This window comes from Trichomycterus rosablanca, chromosome 1 (genome assembly GCF_030014385.1).
Source record: "Trichomycterus rosablanca isolate fTriRos1 chromosome 1, fTriRos1.hap1, whole genome shotgun sequence".
Classification (NCBI taxonomy): Eukaryota; Metazoa; Chordata; class Actinopteri; order Siluriformes; family Trichomycteridae; genus Trichomycterus; species Trichomycterus rosablanca.
The window spans coordinates 52,172,569-52,192,338 of NC_085988.1; the positions used below are offsets into that span (position 1 = coordinate 52,172,569).

General features: G+C 39.5%; 1 protein-coding gene across 1 annotated transcript in view; it reads left to right on the plus strand.

The window, feature by feature from the left end:
- si:dkey-159a18.1 (sortilin) overlaps positions 1-19,164 on the plus strand; it is a 31,393-nt gene extending 12,229 nt beyond the window's left edge. The window contains exons 10-21 of the mRNA XM_063005147.1: positions 2,516-2,576; positions 5,522-5,677; positions 10,683-10,780; positions 10,857-10,956; positions 11,042-11,213; positions 15,503-15,696; positions 15,830-16,025; positions 16,951-17,067; positions 17,259-17,385; positions 18,315-18,421; positions 18,504-18,609; positions 18,803-19,164. Coding sequence (XP_062861217.1) covers positions 2,516-2,576; positions 5,522-5,677; positions 10,683-10,780; positions 10,857-10,956; positions 11,042-11,213; positions 15,503-15,696; positions 15,830-16,025; positions 16,951-17,067; positions 17,259-17,385; positions 18,315-18,421; positions 18,504-18,609; positions 18,803-18,817 — 1,449 coding nt within the window. The 3' untranslated portion in view covers positions 18,818-19,164. The remainder of the gene's footprint in view (positions 1-2,515; positions 2,577-5,521; positions 5,678-10,682; positions 10,781-10,856; positions 10,957-11,041; positions 11,214-15,502; positions 15,697-15,829; positions 16,026-16,950; positions 17,068-17,258; positions 17,386-18,314; positions 18,422-18,503; positions 18,610-18,802) is intronic.
- The last annotated feature ends 606 nt before the right edge of the window (positions 19,165-19,770 follow it).

The window sequence follows — 19,770 nt, forward strand, 5'->3', positions numbered from 1 at the left end:
GGTGTTGTAAAGTTATCTTGGCTCTGAGGCATCTGGGGTGGACCATCAGACAGTGAAATATGTATTGTGGTCCCATTAATTAGTATTCCAAGTTTGTTTTTTGTTTTTTTTAATGGGTGCTCTGTGCTCCAGACCAAAGGCAAAAAGGACCATCAGACTGTTATCAGCAACAAGCAGCAAGAAAACAGGGTCTGTCATTCATGTCAGTGCTCTTGGTAAAGGTAATTTATACTTCTGTGAGGGCAGCATTATTGCAAAATAGTACATTGAGATTTTCGAGCAACATATGCTGCCTTCAATGCATTTTTTCCACAAGACAATGCAAAACCACATGCTGCACACATTAAAAAGGCATGGCTGCAAAAGAAGAAGCAGGTGTGGGTACTGGAATGGCCTGCCAGCATTTATAAACAAAAAAAGTGACAACAAAAACCTTGTACTCTTGCAAAGTGTTTGCAGGAAGAGTAAGACAAAATAACACTCCATTGCTTTGTATCTTCTGTGCCAAAATGTCTTGTAGGTGTTGGAGGGAATGATAACATTACTAAGTAGTAATTTGTTTACTGTCCCAACTTTTTTGAAATGTTCTGCCCTTCTTTGCATTTTTCATACTGTCCCAGCCTTTTAATGTTTTGGGTCTGTATACAAACCTCATTTCTAGAAAAGCTGAAGCTTTAAGCAAAATTCTAAAACATAGTCTGTAAGTTATTTTCTTTAACCTTTTAAAAGTACATTGAAAACTGTCAAAAGAACAAATAAAACAAATCTAATGTTTTTACAGACCAACTGAATTTGATGCCTGGAACACACTCAAAAAATTGGGACAGGGGCATCATTTCTATTAATTACACGTTTAATAGTTTGGGAACTGATTATACTGATTGTCACTAACTGATTTTTTGACCATTATTACCTTATACAAGACTTTAGTTGCTCAACAGTCTGTGGTTTCTAAAATGATTAAATAATTTAAAAATGAGACAGATATGGACTTCAAGCAGGCCAGTCAAGCAAACACATTTTGTGTCTATGAAGCCACACTGTTGTGATGTGCAGAATGATGCCTGGCATTGTCTTGCTGAAATAACACAGTGGTAAGGCAGTTGTTGCACAGTGTTTAAGCCACTGCACTTGCAATAAGAAGGTGGTTGGTTCAAGCCACACCATGACCACCAAGTTGCCAGTGTTAAGCCATTAATTCTCAGTTGCTTGCAACGTATTTGGCTATAATTGGAAGTTTCTATGAATAACAGTGTCTGCTAAAAGTTTCTACGAATAACAGTGTCTGCTAAATGCTTTCTGTCCTTGGACTGAGATCTTTTTGGATTCCCAGGATTTTTTCACAATATTATGTATGGTAGATGGTGAAAGACCCATATCATTTGCAATCTTGCATTAAGAAATGTTCCTTTTAAACTTTTTGTTCATTTGCTCACAAAGTTTGCAAACTGGTGAGATTGTATTTACAAAATACTATTAAGTTGGTAACAGATTTTTAACATTTTTTTAAAACTTTTTTCAGAAATGTGGTTTGTGCATTAATTTTTGTGTGGCCAACAAGACTAGCATTAATTTACTGTTGTGGCTCATTTTGACCCTTCTGCCCAAAACATTGATAACCACTGCATTAGAAACAGCCAGTTTAGTTACGTGTTAGTGGCAGTGGTAGTGGTGCTTGAACGTGCACTTTCCAGTTTCGTACAGAGACCATACAGAATGGTGGAGTGACCATGAGGGCTAGGTTGCTGCTGTACTGTACTTTAAAAAAGCATGTCAACATAGCTGGTCATGGGTAAGCAATTTCCTCACAAATTATTATAGTTCTATTCAACAAAAAGAGGTTTCTCTCATATCCTTTACATCAGGGATTTTCAAATTTGTTTAACAAGTGGACCACATTAAACAAACATGTGGGGCAGGAGGGATGTAATGTGTTTGTATATGTGTGTGCATGTGTGTGTGTGTGTGTGTGTTGGGGGCCCCATGAAAATATATTAGTTGAAGTCAAAAGTTTACATACACTTGGAAGAGACGTGCCATTGCAATCGGAAAAAGTCATGGTCAAACACAGGTGTGGGCCTGTGATGATGTGGGGATGGAAATACAAAGCATGTTAAGAAGGAATATTATGCCTACTGTAGTGAAATTAAACCTTGGTTATAACTGGACCTACCAGCAAGACAGTGATTCCAAGCACACTTTCATAATAACATAGAAAATCTTTGGTGGGATTTAAAGAAAGCACTTGCAGCACAAAAGTTATTAAACCCCAATAATCTGGAAGCTTTTGTACAAAAAGAATGGGCTTGTTAGCACTAGCAAAATCACTTATTAGAAGTTATCAAGGTGACAGGATGTTTCAAGTACTGAGGCTGGGGATTTAATAATTGTGCACATGGACATTTCTAAAGTGAACTTGTGTTTTGGTTTTTCAGTGTATGTTTTACTATTACTGGACAGAACTAAACTGTTATTCACCTTAAAACACATATTTTTTATGTTCTACTCTTTGCAGTTCTACTCAGTTTTGGATGGTGATGAAGACATGATCTTCATGCATGTGGACAGCCCTGGAGGTAGAAACCAGAGAAGCGTTCTATTTGTTTTACACACACTTATTTCATTGCAGGCTTCTAACAGTCGACAATACTGAACATTTTATTCAGTGCTAATTTTAAATAAATTTACCTTTACATTTTCATGCACCCTTGCTGTCTCCTCCAGAATCTTGCATTATGTTATGTAAATATAAGATATAATCTGTGTCCTACCCACAATGTTACACTGCATACACTGCATCTATGATTATGAGACATCTATGGGTAATGAAAATTGGGCAGTGTCATAGTTTGTGTGTGCATATACAGTAGCTTTAAGGTCCTGGGATTAAACCTCACCTCTAATTACTGTCTAGGAGAAGTTCCTTTCCATATTGACATGAGTTTCTCCTATCCGTTAAAGTCATACAGAAGGTGAATAAACTAATTTACAGTGTATCACAAAAGTGAGTACACCCCTCACATTTCTGCAAATATTTCATTATATCTTTTCATGGGACAACACTATAGACATGAAACTTGGATATAACTTAGAGTAGTCAGTGTACAGCTTGTATAGCAGTGTAGATTTACTGTCTTCTCAAAATAACTCAACATACAGCCATTAATGTCTAAATAGCTGGCAACATAAGTGAGTACACCCCACAGTGAACATGTCCAAATTGTGCCCAAATGTGTCGTTGTCCCTCCCTGGTGTCATGTGTCAAGGTCCCAGGTGTAAATGGGGAGCAGGGCTGTTAAATCTGGTGTTTTGGGTACAATTCTCTCATACTGGCCACTGGATATTCAACATGGCACCTCATGGCAAAGAACTCTCTGAGGATGTGAGAAATAGAATTGTTGCTCTCCACAAAGATGGCCTGGGCTATAAGAAGATCGCTAACACCCTGAAACTGAGCTACAGCATGGTGGCCAAGGTCATACAGCGGTTTTCCAGGACAGGTTCCACTCGGAACAGGCTTCGCCAGGGTCGACCAAAGAAGTTGAGTCCACGTGTTCGGCGTCATATCTGCTGCCAGCATTGCTGCAGAGGTTGAAGACGTGGGAGGTCAGCCTGTCAGTGCTCAGACCATACGCCGCACACTGCATCAACTCGGTCTGCATGGTCGTCATCCCAGAAGGAAGCTGACGCACAAGAAAGCCCGCAGACAGTTTGCTGAAGACAAGCAGTCCAAGAACATGGATTACGGGAATGCCCTGTGGTCTGACGAGACCAAGATAAACTTGTTTGGCTCAGATGGTGTCCAGCATGTGTGGCGGCGCCCTGGTGAGAAGTACCAAGACAACTGTATCTTGCCTACAGTCAAGCATGGTGGTGGTAGCATCATGGTCTTGGGCTGCATGAGTGTTGCTGGCACTGGGGAGCTGCAGTTCATTGAGGGAAACATGAATTCCAACATGTACTGTGACATTCTGAAACAGAGCATGATCCCCTCCCTTCGAAAACTGGGCCTCATGGCAGTTTTCCAACAGGATAACGACCCCAAACACAACCTCCAAGATGACAACTGCCTTGCTGAGGAAGCTGAAGGTAAAGGTGATGGACTAAACCCAATTGAGCACCTGTGGCGCATCCTCAAGTGGAAGGTGGAGGAGTTCAAGGTGTCTAACATCCACCAGCTCCGTGATGTCATCATGGAGGAGTGGAAGAGGATTCCAGTAGCAACCTGTGCAGCTCTGGTGAATTCCATGCCCAGGAGGGTTAAGGCAGTGCTGGATAATAATGGTGGTCACACAAAATATTGACACTTTGGGCACAATTTGGACATGTTCACTGTGGGGTGTACTCACTTACGTATGTTGCCAGCCATTTAGACATTAATGGCTGTGTGTTGAGTTATTTTCAGAAGACAGTAAATCTACACTGCTATACAAGTTGTACACTGACTACTCTAAGTTATATCCAAGTTTTATTTCTATAGTGTTGTCCCATGAAAAGATATAATAAAATATTTGCAGAAATGTGAGGGGTGTACTCACTTCTGTGATACACTGTATATCAGTCATATGTGTGGGGGTCTGAATAAACTGGTAAGTGTGTGATGCCCTACAATGAACTGTTTATTCCTGTCTTATATCAAAGTTTCAGGGGAGGCTCCAGACCTGGTTACTAAAAATAAATGCATTAATTAATATGAATATATAATCAAAAGAACTATAGGTAATATTAATAAAGTTATAAACCACTTTATGGTCGTGATATGTCTAAAGTGTATCCAAAAACACAGCACAAGGTGGGATTGCACCCTGGCTAGGTCCAAACACACCTATCAATTTACTCATTTTTTGGGGGGTGGGAGAAAGCTCAAATAACTGAAGGAAATCCAAGCGGACACAAAAGAAGGTTCACATTCAGGAGTCCAAGAACCTGGCACTGTAAAGTGCCAACTCAGCTGCTTTACCATGAAGCATGTGTATTCATTAATTTATTTGTTTTTATGTTGTTTTAACTGAAAGACTCATTCAGCCTTCCTCCTAGCAACTGTCCATTTTCACATGTCATTCTGGTTTTAACTTTAAACCACGGAATGTTTTTGCAAACACAGTAAAAATGCTGATGTTTCTCTTCACTTTGACACCTCAGTTTAACACTATGGCTGGAACTTGCTGGACAAGTTCTGTATAGTGCTGACAAATCAGCAATTTTTAAGCAAATTGCCTGGGTTTGCATACAACGCACTTTTTGGGTCAGAGCATACACTATTCATATTTCACTAATTCTTGAGGCTTTTGTGTAGTGAAGATAGGATGACAAGATAAGACAGAGGACAGTGTAATTTTTCACCTGAAATGCAATGCCAGTGGCCTTGTAGTCTTACCTGAATTGCTGACATGAATGTGTGCCCACATGGACATAAAAAGAAGCATGACAAAGACAAAAAGAAGTGTTTGATTACATAAAGACATAATCTTATTCTATTTGTCCTTCTTTTCTCTGCTTTATTTGCTGTATGTGCTTTTAGATGAGACGTATTTTGGAACAGTATATACATCTGATGAGCGTGGCATCCTGTACTCCAAGTCGCTAGAGCGCCACCTATTTGGTGCAGAAAGGAAGAGTGACTTCACAAATGTAACTTCACTGAGAGGAGTATATCTAACAAACATTCTAGACGAGGGTACGAACAACCCATGCACACACTATGTTTATCTGGGATACTGAATTAAACTGGTCCACAATATATGGTTTACATTATCAGAATACAAAAAATGTTTGTGTTAAATCCAATAATGTGTGGACAATATAAATGTTTAACATTTCCACTGAACATCACCATTGTCTTTAATTTGTAAATACAGTGATTTAAGAAAGTATTTAGACCACTAGAATCATCGGACACTTTATTGTGTTGTGGATTTGATTCTTCCTGAATATGTCTTGACAAGCTTAATACATATAAACTTGGGCAGTTTATCCAATGCTTTATTAAAGATCCTCTCTATATGGAGGTGATGCCACCATAGCTAGGTGATGTGCAATGCCTGTATTTTGTCATACATAGTGCTTGGTTTTCTGCCAGAGGCATTAAATTTTTGTGTTTTTAGACAGAAGGATCTTTTTCTTTATGTTGCCAGAGATTTTGTTACGCCATTTAGCAAACTTTAAGCGGGCTGTTATATGCCTATGCCTAGTAGTGGTTTCTGTTTTGCCACTGACATGCACAAATGATTCTTTTTTTAGAGTCGTAGTATATACAGTGTATCACAAAAGTGAGTACACCCCTCACATTTCTGCAAATATTTCATTATATCTTTTCATGGGACAACACTATAAACATGAAACTTGGATATAACTTAGAGTAGTCAGTGTACAGCTTGTATAGCAGTGTAGATTTACTGTCTTCTGAAAATAACTCAACACACAGCCATTAATGTCTAAATAGCTGGCAACATAAGTGAGTACACCCCACAGTGAACATGTCCAAATTGTGCCCAAATGTGTCGTTGTCCCTCCCTGGTGTCATGTGTCAAGGTCCCAGGTGTAAATGGGGAGCAGGGCTGGTAAATTTGGTGTTTTGGGTACAATTCTCTCATACTGGCCACTGGATATTCAACATGGCACCTCATGGCAAATAACTCTCTGAGGATGTGAGAAATAGAATTGTTGCTCTCCACAAAGATGGCCTGGGCTATAAGAAGATTGCTAACACCCTGAAACTGAGCTACAGCGTGGTGGCCAAGGTCATACAGCGGTTTTCCAGGACAGGTTCCACTCGGAACAGGCTTCGCCAGGGTCGATCAAAGAAGTTGAGTCCACGTGTTCGGCGTCATATCCAGAGGTTGGCTTTAAAAAATAGACACATGAGTGCTGCCAGCATTGCTGCAGAGGTTGAAGACGTGGGAGGTCAGCCTGTCAGTGCTCAGACCATACGCCGCACACTGCATCAACTCGGTCTGCATGGTCGTCATCCCAGAAGGAAGCTGACGCACAAGAAAGCCCGCAAACAGTTTGCTGAAGACAAGCAGTCCAAAAACATGGATTACTGGAATGCCCTGTGGTCTGACGAGACCAAGATAAACTTGTTTGGCTCAGATGGTGTCCAGCATGTGTGGCGGCGCCCTGGTGAGAAGTACCAAGACAACTGTATCTTGCCTACAGTCAAGCATGGTGGTGGTAGCATCATGGTCTTGGGCTGCATGAGTGTTGCTGGCACTGGGGAGCTGCAGTTCATTGAGGGAAACATGAATTCCAACATGTACTGTGACATTCTGAAACAGAGCATGATCCCCTCACTTCGAAAACTGGGCCTCATGGCAGTTTTCCAACAGGATAACAACCCCAAACACAACCTCCAAGATGACAACTGCCTTGCTGAGGAAGCTGAAGGTAAAGGTGATGGACTAAACGCAATTTAGCACCTGTGGCGCATCCTCAAGTGGAAGGTGGAGGAGTTCAAGGTGTCTAACATCCACCAGCTCCGTGATGTCATCATGGAGGAGTGGAAGAGGATTCCAGTAGCAACCTGTGCAGCTCTGGTGAATTCCATGCCCAGGAGGGTTAAGGCAGTGCTGGATAATAATGGTGGTCACACAAAATATTGACACTTTGGGCACAATTTGGACATGTTCACTGTGGGGTGTACTCACTTATGTTGCCAGCCATTTAGACATTAATGGCTGTGTGTTGAGTTATTTTCAGAAGACAGTAAATCTACACTGCTATACAAGCTGTACACTGACTACTCTAAGTTATATCCAAGTTTCATGTCTATAGTGTTGTCCCATGAAAAGATATAATGAAATATTTGCAGAAATGTGAGGGGTGTACTCACTTCTGTGATACACTGTATATATATACAGTATATACAGTGTATCACAAAAGTGAGTACACCCCTCACATTTCTGCAGATATTTAAGTATATCTTTTCATGGGACAACACTGACAAAATGACACTTTGACACAATGAAAAGTAGTCTGTGTGCAGCTTATATAACAGTGTAAATTTATTCTTCCCTCAAAATAACTCAATATACAGCCATTAATGTCTAAACCACCGGCAACAAAAGTGAGTACACCCCTTAGTGAAAGTTCCTGAAGTGTCAATATTTTGTGTGGCCACCATTATTTCCCAGAACTGCCTTAACTCTCCTGGGCATGGAGTTTACCAGAGCTTCACAGGTTGCCACTGGAATGCTTTTCCACTCCTCCATGACGACATCACGGAGCTGGCGGATATTCGAGACTTTGCGCTCCTCCACCTTCCGCTTGAGGATGCCCCAAAGATGTTCTATTGGGTTTAGGTCTGGAGACATGCTTGGCCAGTCCATCACCTTTACCCTCAGCCTCTTCAATAAAGCAGTGGTCGTCTTAGAGGTGTGTTTGGGGTCATTATCATGCTGGAACACTGCCCTGCGACCCAGTTTCCGGAGGGAGGGGATCATGCTCTGCTTCAGTATTTCACAGTACATATTGGAGTTCATGTGTCCCTCAATGAAATGTAACTCCCCAACACCTGCTGCACTCATGCAGCCCCAGACCATGGCATTCCCACCACCATGCTTGACTGTAGGCATGACACACTTATCTTTGTACTTCTCACCTGATTGCTGCCACACATGCTTGAGACCATCTGAACCAAACAAATTAATCTTGGTCTCATCAGACCATAGGACATGGTTCCAGTAATCCATGTCCTTTGTTGACATGTCTTCAGCAAACTGTTTGCGGGCTTTCTTGTGTAGAGACTTCAGAAGAGGCTTCCTTCTGGGGTGACAGCCATGCAGACCAATTTGATGTAGTGTGCGGCGTATGGTCTGAGCACTGACAGGCTGACCCCCCACCTTTTCAATCTCTGCAGCAATGCTGACAGCACTCCTGCGCCTATCTTTCAAAGACAGCAGTTGGATGTGACGCTGAGCACGTGCACTCAGCTTCTTTGGACGACCAATGCGAGGTCTGTTCTGAGTGGACCCTGCTCTTTTAAAACGCTGGATGATCTTGGCCACTGTGCTGCAGCTCAATTTCAGGGTGTTGGCAATCTTCTTGTAGCCTTGGCCATCTTCATGTAGCGCAACAATTCGTCTTTTAAGATCCTCAGAGAGTTCTTTGCCATGAGGTGCCATGTTGGAACTTTCAGTGACCAGTATGAGAGAGTGTGAGAGCTGTACTACTAAATTGAACACACCTGCTCCCTATGCACACCTGAGACCTAGTAACACTAACGAGTCACATGACATTTTGGAGGGAAAATTACAAGCAGTGTTCAATTTGGACATTTAGGGGTGTAGTCTCTTAGGGGTGTACTCACTTTTGTTGCCGGTGGTTTAGACATTAATGGCTGTATATTGAGTTATTTTCAGGGAAGAATAAATTTACACTGTTATATAAGCTGCACACAGACTACTTTTCATTGTGTCAAAGTGTCATTTTGTCAGTGTTGTCCCATGAAAAGATATACTTAAATATCTGCAGAAATGTGAGGGGTGTACTCACTTTTGTGATACACTGTATATATATACACCGACCAGGTATTACATTATGACCACTGACTGGTAAAGTGAATAACCAACAGTGGGCCAACAATGGGCACGTGAGCATTGGAACTGGACCACGGAGCAATGGAAGAAGGTGGCTTGGTCTGATGAATCATGTTTCCTTTTACATTTTGTGGATGATCGGGTGAGTGTGCGCTGCTTACCTGGGGAACACATGGCACCAGGATGCACTATGGGAAGAAGGCAAGGCGGTGGAGGCAGTGTGATGCTTTGGGCAATGTTCTGCTGGGAAACCTTGGGTCCCGCCATCCATGTGGATGTGGATACTTTGGCACATACCACCTACCTAAGCATTGTTGCAGACCATGTACACTCTTTCATGGAAACGGTATTCCCTGATGGCTGTGGCCTCTTTCAGCAGGATAATGCGCCCTGCCACAAAGCAAAAATGGTTCAGGAATGATTTGAGGAGTCCAACAACGAGTTTGAGGTGTTGACTTGGCCTCCAAATTCCCCAGATCTCAATCCAGTCGAGCATCTGTGGAATGTGCTGGTAAAACTATGGAGGCCGCACCTCGCAACTTACAGGAGTTAAAGAATCTGCTGCCAACATCTTGTTGCCAGATACCAGAGCACACCTTCAGGGGTCTAGTGGAGTCCATGCCTCGATGGGTCAGGGCTGTTTTGGCAGCAAAAGGGGGACCAACACAATATTAGGAAGGTGGTCGTTATGTTATTCTTGATTGGTGTACATGTGTGTGTGTGTGTGATTGTTTCTTGTGTGTTGTGTATGTGTAATTTGGGTGTTTCTAAATGCATTGTATACTGCTATACTAAAATTTTATGTTTTATGTATTAAAGGAGGATATGTTAACAAATACATGTAAGGCTGTGTATTTAGTATTTAGTAATAAATACACCTACAGGGTACACTGTAAAACCAAAAGTATATGGACACCTTACATTTAGCAGCTGTAATAGCCTGTACTTGACTGGAAAGGCTTGGACTTTGAGAACTGACCCTCATTTAGTCAGCAGAGTATTTGTAAGGTCATGCAATAATGTTGAAGGCCTGGCTCACAATATTCCACTTTAGCTTTTAGAGTTCCTCCACAACAAAAATATTGAACCAGGGTATTTTTTAATACTTTAGCCCATGCAGTGCATTTAAAAAACTTTTTTTTACAGAAGGACAGATTTGCACAGTCATAACATTCAACAAGGGTGGAAAGTGGAGACCACTAAAAAAGCCAAAAAATGTTGACTGTCGAACAGATGTGAAAATGGTACTTTTTTTTTTTTTATATTTGCCAATATATAAGTACAGGTAGTCTTATTAATGTCTTTGTTTGCATGTTCCAGTGTAACCTGCACATTCATGGAGAGCACAGCCACTACAGCGGCATTTCTCCCATGATCCCTTTGTCTGACCCTTCTGCTGTTGGTCTTATCATTGCACATGGTAAAGAGCTCTTGTAGCCTATAGCAACTAATTATTTGTGATTGTCTGACACTGAGTAATATATCCAACACCCTCTTTTTTACAGGCAGTGTTGGAGACTCCATTTCAGCATCTAAGCCAGATGTTTACGTGTCCTCAGATGGAGGCTACAACTGGATATTTGCACTGAGGGGACCACATCATTACAGCATACTGGATTCAGGAGGACTGATCGTGGCTGTGGAAGTTCACAGAGGCCGACAGGTTAACTCTATAAAGTAAGACTTGTATAATAAGAGATGGGAAATTGATAATTGATATATTTTGGGTTTTCACAAAGTTTGCTGCTTCAGTGTTTTTAGATCTTTTTGTCAGCTGTTTTTATGGTATACTAAAGTACAATTTGTGTTGTTTTATTGACAAACACATCAAGTTTATGCACATACTCAGTATTTGCCTTTTTTCAAAACTGCAATTCATCCTGGCATGATGAACGTCAACTTCCGGGCCAAATCCTGACTGATGGCAACCCATTCTTGCCTAATCGGTGCTTGGAGTTTTTGTTCGTCTACCTGCTTCTTAAGGATCAACCACAGGTTCTCAATGGAATTGAGATCTGGGGAGTTTTTGGCCGTAGACCCAAAATTTCAACGTTTTGTTCAACAAGCCACTTAGTTATCACCTTTGCTTTGTGACATGGTGTTCCATCATGTCGGAAAAAGTTCATTATTTGTTCATCATCAAATTGCACCTGGCTCATTAGGAGAAGTTGCTCTTGGAGGATGTTTTGATACCATTCTTTATTCATGTTAGTGTTCTTAGGCAAAATTGTGAGTGAGCCCCCTTTCTTGGATTAAAAGCAACCCCTCACATGAATGGTCTCAGGAGTCTTTACTGTTGGCATACCACAGGACTCGTGATAGCGCTCACCTTTTTTTTATTTCAAACAATAATTTTTCCAGGGCTTCATCAGAGAAAATTATTTTACCCCAGTTCTCTGCAGTCCAATCCCTGTACTTCCTGCAGAATGTCAGTCTGCCCTTGATGTTCTTCTTAAAGAGAAGAGACATCATTGCTGCTCTTCTTGACAACATGTAATTCTCTAAAAGCCTTCACTTGACTGTGCGTGCAGATGCACTCACACCTGCCTTCTGCCATTCCTGAGCAAGCTCTGCACTGATGGTAACCCAATCCTGTAGCTAAATCCTGTTTGGGAGACAGTCCTGTACCTTGCTGGATTTTCTTGGGTGCCCTAAAGCCTTCTACACAGCACACCTCTCTTTTTGAAGTTTTTGATGATCCGATAAATGATTAATTCAGGTGCAATCTTACAAGCAGTATTGTCCTTGCCCGTGAAGCACTTTGATGCAAAGCAATAATGACTGCATGTGTTTCCTTGGAGGTAACAGAAGAAGACAATGATTTTAAGCACCATCCCCCTTCTAAAGCAAACAGTCTGCTCTTTTAATTTAATTAGCATTATAGAGTGATGTCACCTGCCTTGTTAACACTTTCTCCAGAGCTAAAGAGAAGATCACTGAAATGATTTTGTGGCAGGGCTAAAATGCACTAGAAATGGGTCTTAAGTTAATTTTCATGGCAAGGAATGGCTTTGCAATTAATTGCAATTCATCTGATCACCCTTTGTAACAATCTAGAGTTAATGCAAATTGCCACTGTAAAAACTGAAACAGCAAACTTTTTCTCAAAACTTTTGGCCAGGAATATTTATTAAATAAAATGAATTTAAATATTTATACAATATAAGGAACATTGTTGGTCAGAATGTTTTTTTATGTTTTAGGTATTAATTTAAGAGTTTATAAATAAAAAAAATAAAAAAAACCAGAAATCATTGATTGCTGAATTGATTATAAACAGTACACAGCATGTTGTTCTCTATGTTACAGTGCCTTACTTTTAACATTATTCTGTTTTTTACACACACCTCATTGGCTTAACAGTCAATGGTCTCTGTTGTTTTTATATAGCACTTCATAGTGTCCACACGTTTACAATGAGAGACATGCCAGTCTAGCACCACAGCTTACCTACTACAAAGCCACACTATTGTAACATACTCAGTAAGACCTCTTGATGCATGCTCAATAATCCAGGTACACAAATCCACAAAGTTAAATCAGTTCACCTGGACACAAAGTTTGGTATGGAGATACGTTTCATCACTTATTCAAGTGACTTCTTCAGTCTGAGCTGGTGGTGATTACCCAAACCTTATATTTGCATAACAACCGATACCGGCTCATTGCATAAGTGATCAGTTCCATATGCAAATCACAATGATCATTAATTACAATGACCATGTGTGCCTTTCACATATGATTGGGGTAAAGCTGCAATCACTGCATTGTAAGATGGTGTAAGATCTACTCACAGGCCCCCCCCTCAGTTCAGGGATGGTCGTTCCCTCCTCACATACAGGGGTTGGACAAAATAACTGAAACACCTGGTTTTAGACCACAATAATTTATTAGTATGGTGTAGGGCCTCCTTTTGCGGCCAATACAGCGTCAATTCGTCTTGGAAATGACATATACAAGTCCTGCACAGTGGTCAGAGGGATTTTAAGCCATTCTTCTTGCAGGATAGTGGCCAGGTCACTACGTGATGCTGGTGGAGGAAAACGTTTCCTGACTCGCTTTTCCAAAACACCCCAAAGTGGCTCAATAATATTTAGATCTGGTGACTGTGCAGGCCATGGGAGATGTTCAACTTCACTTTCATGTTCATCAAACCAATCTTTCACCAGTCTTGCTGTGTGTATTGGTGCATTGTCATCCTAATACACGGCACCGCCATTGGATGCACATGGTCCTCCAGAATGGTTCGGTAGTCCTTGGCAGTGACGCGCCCATCTAGCACAAGTATTGGGCCAAGGGAATGCCATGATATGGCAGCCCAAACCATCACTGATCCACCCCCATGCTTCACTCTGGGCATGCAACAGTCTGGGTGGTACGCTTCTTTGGGGCTTCTCCACACCGTAACTCTCCCGGATGTGGGGAAAACAGTAAAGGTGGACTCATCAGAGAACAATACATGTTTCACATTGTCCACAGCCCAAGATTTGCGCTCCTTGCACCATTGAAACTGACGTTTGGCATTGGCACGAGTGACCAAAGGTTTGGCTATAGCAGCCCGGCCGTGTTTATTGACCCTGTGGAGCTCCCGACGGACAGTTCTGGTGGAAACAGGAGAGTTGAGGTGCACATTTAATTCTGCCGTGATTTGGGCAGCCGTGGTTTTATGTTTTTTGGATACAATCCGGGTTAGCACCCGAACATCCCTTTCAGACAGCTTCCTCTTGCGTCCACAGTTAATCCTGTTGGATGTGGTTTGTCCTTCTTGGTGGTATGCTGACATTACCCTGGATACCGTGGCTCTTGATACATCACAAAGACTTGCTGTCTTGGTCACAGATGCGCCAGCAAGACGTGCACCAACAATTTGTCCTCTTTTGAACTCTGGTATGTCACCCATAATGTTGTGTGCATTGCAATATTTTGAGCAAAACTGTGCTCTTACCCTGCTAATTGAACCTTCACACTCTGCTCTTACTGGTGCAGTGTGCAATTAATGAAGATTGGACACCAGACTGGTCCAATTTAGCCATGAAACCTCCCACACTAAAATGACAGGTGTTTCAGTTATTTTGTCCAACCCCTGTAGATGGCCTCTTTGACTCCCCCGTTCAACCCAGCGTTCTTCCTTGTCAGGGATCTGCACATCTTCATCATTAAATGAGTGGCCAGAGTCCTGGCCAGAAGAGGACAATCTTCTATGTTGTGCCACCTGTGTCGCCAGTGGCTATTTAGTTTCCCTGATGTATAGTTCCTGGCACCTTTCAGTTGACCTTAAACCCTCCTAAAAGTCATTTAGTGTTGGTTCTTGGCCTTGTCCTAGCTGTTTAAGCACAGATGTTTTCGAATTTTCAGAATCTTTAAATTATACAATGAACTGTAGATGGTAAAATCTCTGAACTACTTACAACTGTGCATTAAATATGTTTTAAAGTGTTGGACTGTGGCAAACTTTGAATGATCACTGCTTGGAAACAGCAGTCAAAATGTTACAAAAACAGCTCAGCAGCCTGTTAAATGAGTTAAATGGGCAATCACTGTTAGTTAATCTTAATTGGGGGGTTTTCACCACTGTCCAAAAATGAATACAATTGACTTGTATTCTTATAAAAGTCATAACCTAAATGAAGAAAAGCTATGAAAAGTAATAGACCAAATGACTGACATAATATAATATATTCAAAAATGTACATATCTAATGTTAAGAGTGGGAACAGAAGGTTGATCATGTTTTCAATAAAGTTGTATTCCATTACTGCCCAACCCTAGTAAAGAACATGTCAGTGGACATCTATACTGAGCAAACTATCTGAAGTTTATTCAGATTTTGAGAAACTATATTCATTAGTACCTTTTGTCAGTTATTTAACCTAATTGTGTATGCATAGTGGCACAAGTTTTGCTTCTAGCTTCTAATTATTTTGTTACCAATATATATCAACGTGGGGTTTTGGTGTCTTTTCCAGATTTTCCACAGATGAGGGGCAGTGTTGGAAGACTTACAATTTTACAAAGCAGCCTATCTTTTTTGCTGGCCTGGCGTCTGAGCCTGGCGCTAAGTCCCTAAACATTAGTGTGTTTGGTTACCGGCCTGATGACGATGATCAGCCCATGTGGGTAGCAGTCACCATAGACTTTGAGCAGCTTTTAATAAAAAAGTGTAAGAAAATCTTATTTTAACCTCCCCCTAGCAGTAATTATAATAATAGCAATAAACAGTTTAAATGGTTTTAAGCCTGAATTGTAAATGACTGGTAAATATCATTTTTATGTATAATATCTGTATGTTCCAGGTAATAAGCAAGATTATGTGAAGTGGCTGACCCATTCTGATGAAGAAGGAAAAGTCTCAGATACAGATGGATGTGTATTAGGCTATAAGGAAACGTTTTGGAGACTGAGAAAGATGTCTGTCTGCAAGAATGGACGTGACTATATGATCAGCAAACAACAAAGTCAATGTCCCTGTACGAGAGAAGATTACATGTGGTAATGAAATATTTTATACTTATATATTTTTTGTCCGGCCAAAAAACTTTGGGTAAAGGCATTGGAGATTTCTGAAACTGTACTGAATTGATGCTGCATTATTCTTTAAACATAATTTAGTTGATTTGTTACTGATTTAAGTTTTAATTTATTTTCTTCTAAGGGGACAAGTGTGTCTGAATCATGCCAGCAAAATGCTTCCCACAAATACTGAATCACCTCACTGTAGGGTTCAGTCATTTATTTTTGTATTGTTCTCCAATAAAAAAACCCTATTTAAAATCATTTAGATCTTGATCTAAAATCAGTCAACTCTGTCTGTGCATTTGTGCACATGCCACAAATCATGGGAGAGCTCATTAATTAATTATTTGTCTGTTTTACCACCGCTTTATCCTGGCTACATGGGAAGTACTGTATATTTTAAAGCATGTTTCTGCTAATTACTGCTAAAGTGTTTATTACTGTTAAGGGACTATCTAAAAAGTAAAAGATTTGTTTTCCATAGATTTGGCTAAAGGAGGAAGAAAATTACATAAAATGGGTCACCTTCCAGAAAGACAAAAAAAGACAAAGTAACGCAGTATGAAAAGTCTAATGTGAAAAGGTCAAAAATAACTTTTCAAATTATACTAACATTAAAAATGGTACATTTAAATATACTAGAGGTTGTAGTAGTTTTTAAGTATAACAGAAAGCATAAACTTTTTAAACGTTACTACTACTGTAACATTATTCTAGTGACTTTCTTTTAATACACTTTATTCCATGCATGCCTTTGACTCTGTGTAAAATTTCAAAATGCCTTTATACTTACAATGAATTGGGTGTGTTCAGGTTTTTCTTCAATTTACCATTTATCTGTGCAATGTTGTAATTTATTGAAACAGTCTTTGGTCAACAACTTAATCTCTTGTTTTGACAGTGATTTTGGTTACTACCGGCATGAAAACACCTCTGAATGTGTAAAACAGCCTGACTTCACAGACCAAACGCTGGAGCTCTGTGTAAATGGGGAATTAGAGAAGCTTCAGACCACAGGGTATGATCTATTTCAGTTTTTATTTTGTATTAATTTTATATGCTTACTGGCTGTGTGATGTAACTAAATGACTAAATAACTAAATGTAACTGTATTAATTTTATATGCTTACTGGCTGTGTGATGTAACTAAATGACAATTACAAAAACATTCTGCTTACCATTATGACTTTCTGTGTGTTATATCTACAGGTATCGTAAAATACCCAGTGATAAATGTGAGGGTGGATTTAGCCCTCTGCGTCAAATGGATTCTTCCAAAACGCATTGTGGGAAAAGTAGTCAAGCTTCCACTAAAAGCCCAAACTCTAACAAAACAGTATGTAATATTGCATTCCTTTATTTCTACTTCTGTTTTCACTTAATAAAAAGGCAACATGCATCACAGAAATAGCTTAATTTTTTGCTTATACAAAAATAAAACGTGCCATTAAAAATCCATTCTTTAAAAGTCCTGGTTTTAACAAAAAATTTACTCTAATAAAGCAACATATCCATGGAGATACAATTAGTCGCAATGAATATAATAGTGTACATCTTAAGTGTCTTTAATAGTGTTTTTTGACTTAAGTAGTTGTACACTATTATATTTATTGCGACTAGGATATGTAAACTTGTAAAAGATGTGTAGTGGTGGCAAACATGTACAGTGCTGTGGAAAAAGTACCTCACTCGATTTCCTTTATTTATGCTAATGCTAATATAAAATAAAAAACAACACGAGTAAACACAAAATACAGCTTTAAATAATATTTATTTAAAACCTATATTACCCATGTGAAAAAGTAATTGCCAACACACTTCCCTTCCTAAACAACAATCAGCTTGTGATAATTCTTTAACATTGTCTCTGTGGACAATAGTAAATGTGATGTAAATAGTGAGTTGACTGTAAAGTGTTACCCATGTTCCAGCAGCTTCATTGTAAAAATTAATGTTTATATAATATAACAAGACAGGTCATTATCTGGAGTAAGTGGCATTTAGAATCTTAATAAATATATACAACTAATGAATACATTAATGCATAAACAACATTTTAGATCTTATTGTAAACATTTTTTTTGGTTCCACATTTTCTCCAGAAAATAACCATTAAAAATCAGTGAATATAATCAGGCTTACAATTACAAATTATTAACCCAAAGATAAAACACTGATGAAGATGAAACACTCTGCTACCCTATCCAGATAATGACCTAAATATACCACAATTGTCACGATTATTAACTGAAGACATCTTTACAGAAAAAGATGTGGCTGCAGATTGTAATAGGTGTTAGTCTGGGGACTGTAGCTCTGGCTGTCATTGCAGCAGCCACTATTACATTCCAAAGGATGAACCACAGACAAAGGTGTGACCTCTATATCAGTTCACTATTTTGTTTAGTCTGTAATATTGTTAATATCTTGCTAACCCAACTCTGCTTTCTACAGGCCGATCTCGTACCGTTTCTCTGCTCTTCAGATTCAGGAGGATGAGCATAGTGCTGAAAGTGCACCAAGCAGTAACAGAGCCAGCTACCAAGAAGATTCAGATGACGTGAGTGTGATGTACACCATTCATTGTACCTTGCTATTAAATCGAACAAAAAAAAAGTGCCCTGATTGTTATGCTTGAAATTAAAGTGTACCAGCAAAATAGTGCCCTAAATTAGAAACAGTTCATTCAGGGCCATTCAGTGTAGTCTGAATTTAAATTTGAATTCTGTTCATTGTGTTTTTGTTCATTTCAGGATCTCATTGACTGAGGAGCTTTCAAGTTCAAAGTCATCAATGTGACAAATGATTGTGAAGATATGCTGATAGTTATTAAACTAGATGTTTGAGTCATTATTAACAGTAAAGTGATGAAAGAAACTACTGCAACAATAAGCCACATTATTTATTTAACATTGAATCATTTGTTTTATTTTGGTAAAGCATCATTATACAAAGATCACTGGATGGAATATAAACATGACTATAATATCCTTTTTTTCCACACACAATGATTTGGATCCTGTAATTTACTGCCTTTAAAGACACTGCTGGAGATGTTATAGTGAATATGTGCTTGTGGAAAAACAAACTTGTGCTGCACCTAAATGTAAATAAATTCACAGCCTGTTTCTGTTGTCACTTTGTATTAGTCATATTGCTTAACATTGCATTCCATAACTGGGTAGTCTTGAATGAAATTAAACAGAAGACAAAACAAATTTTAGATTGTGGATGCACAATCCACAGTCTTTTTAAGTAAATACAGTTTGGTCTTTGATGTCAGTTAGCCTAGTTAGGCATATAGGCTTCAAGCAAAAAAGGCACTCTTAGTAAGGACATTTATGTGTATAAAATTGTATTTATATAAAATTGTATTTATATACAATTTTATGCCATAGATACATAGACAGTACTGGTGGTAGACAAAAACACTACAGTTAAAAAGAGCTTGACTTGGATGTGACAAGAAGACAGCACAAAGATGCACAAATAATGTCTGTTAGACTTGCAAGTTAATAGGATCAGCAGTAAAATTGCTGCATTTTTGTGTGTAAAATTTCAAAGCATTCTAAATAGAACATGCCTAAACTCAAAGTACATCCATTACAAGACTTTTGTGATACCAGAGTTAAATATTCCTGAACCCTATTAAAAGTGGTGCCCGGGTGGCACAGCAGCCTAATGCACTAGCCCACTACTCCTAATATCTCGAGCTTCCAAG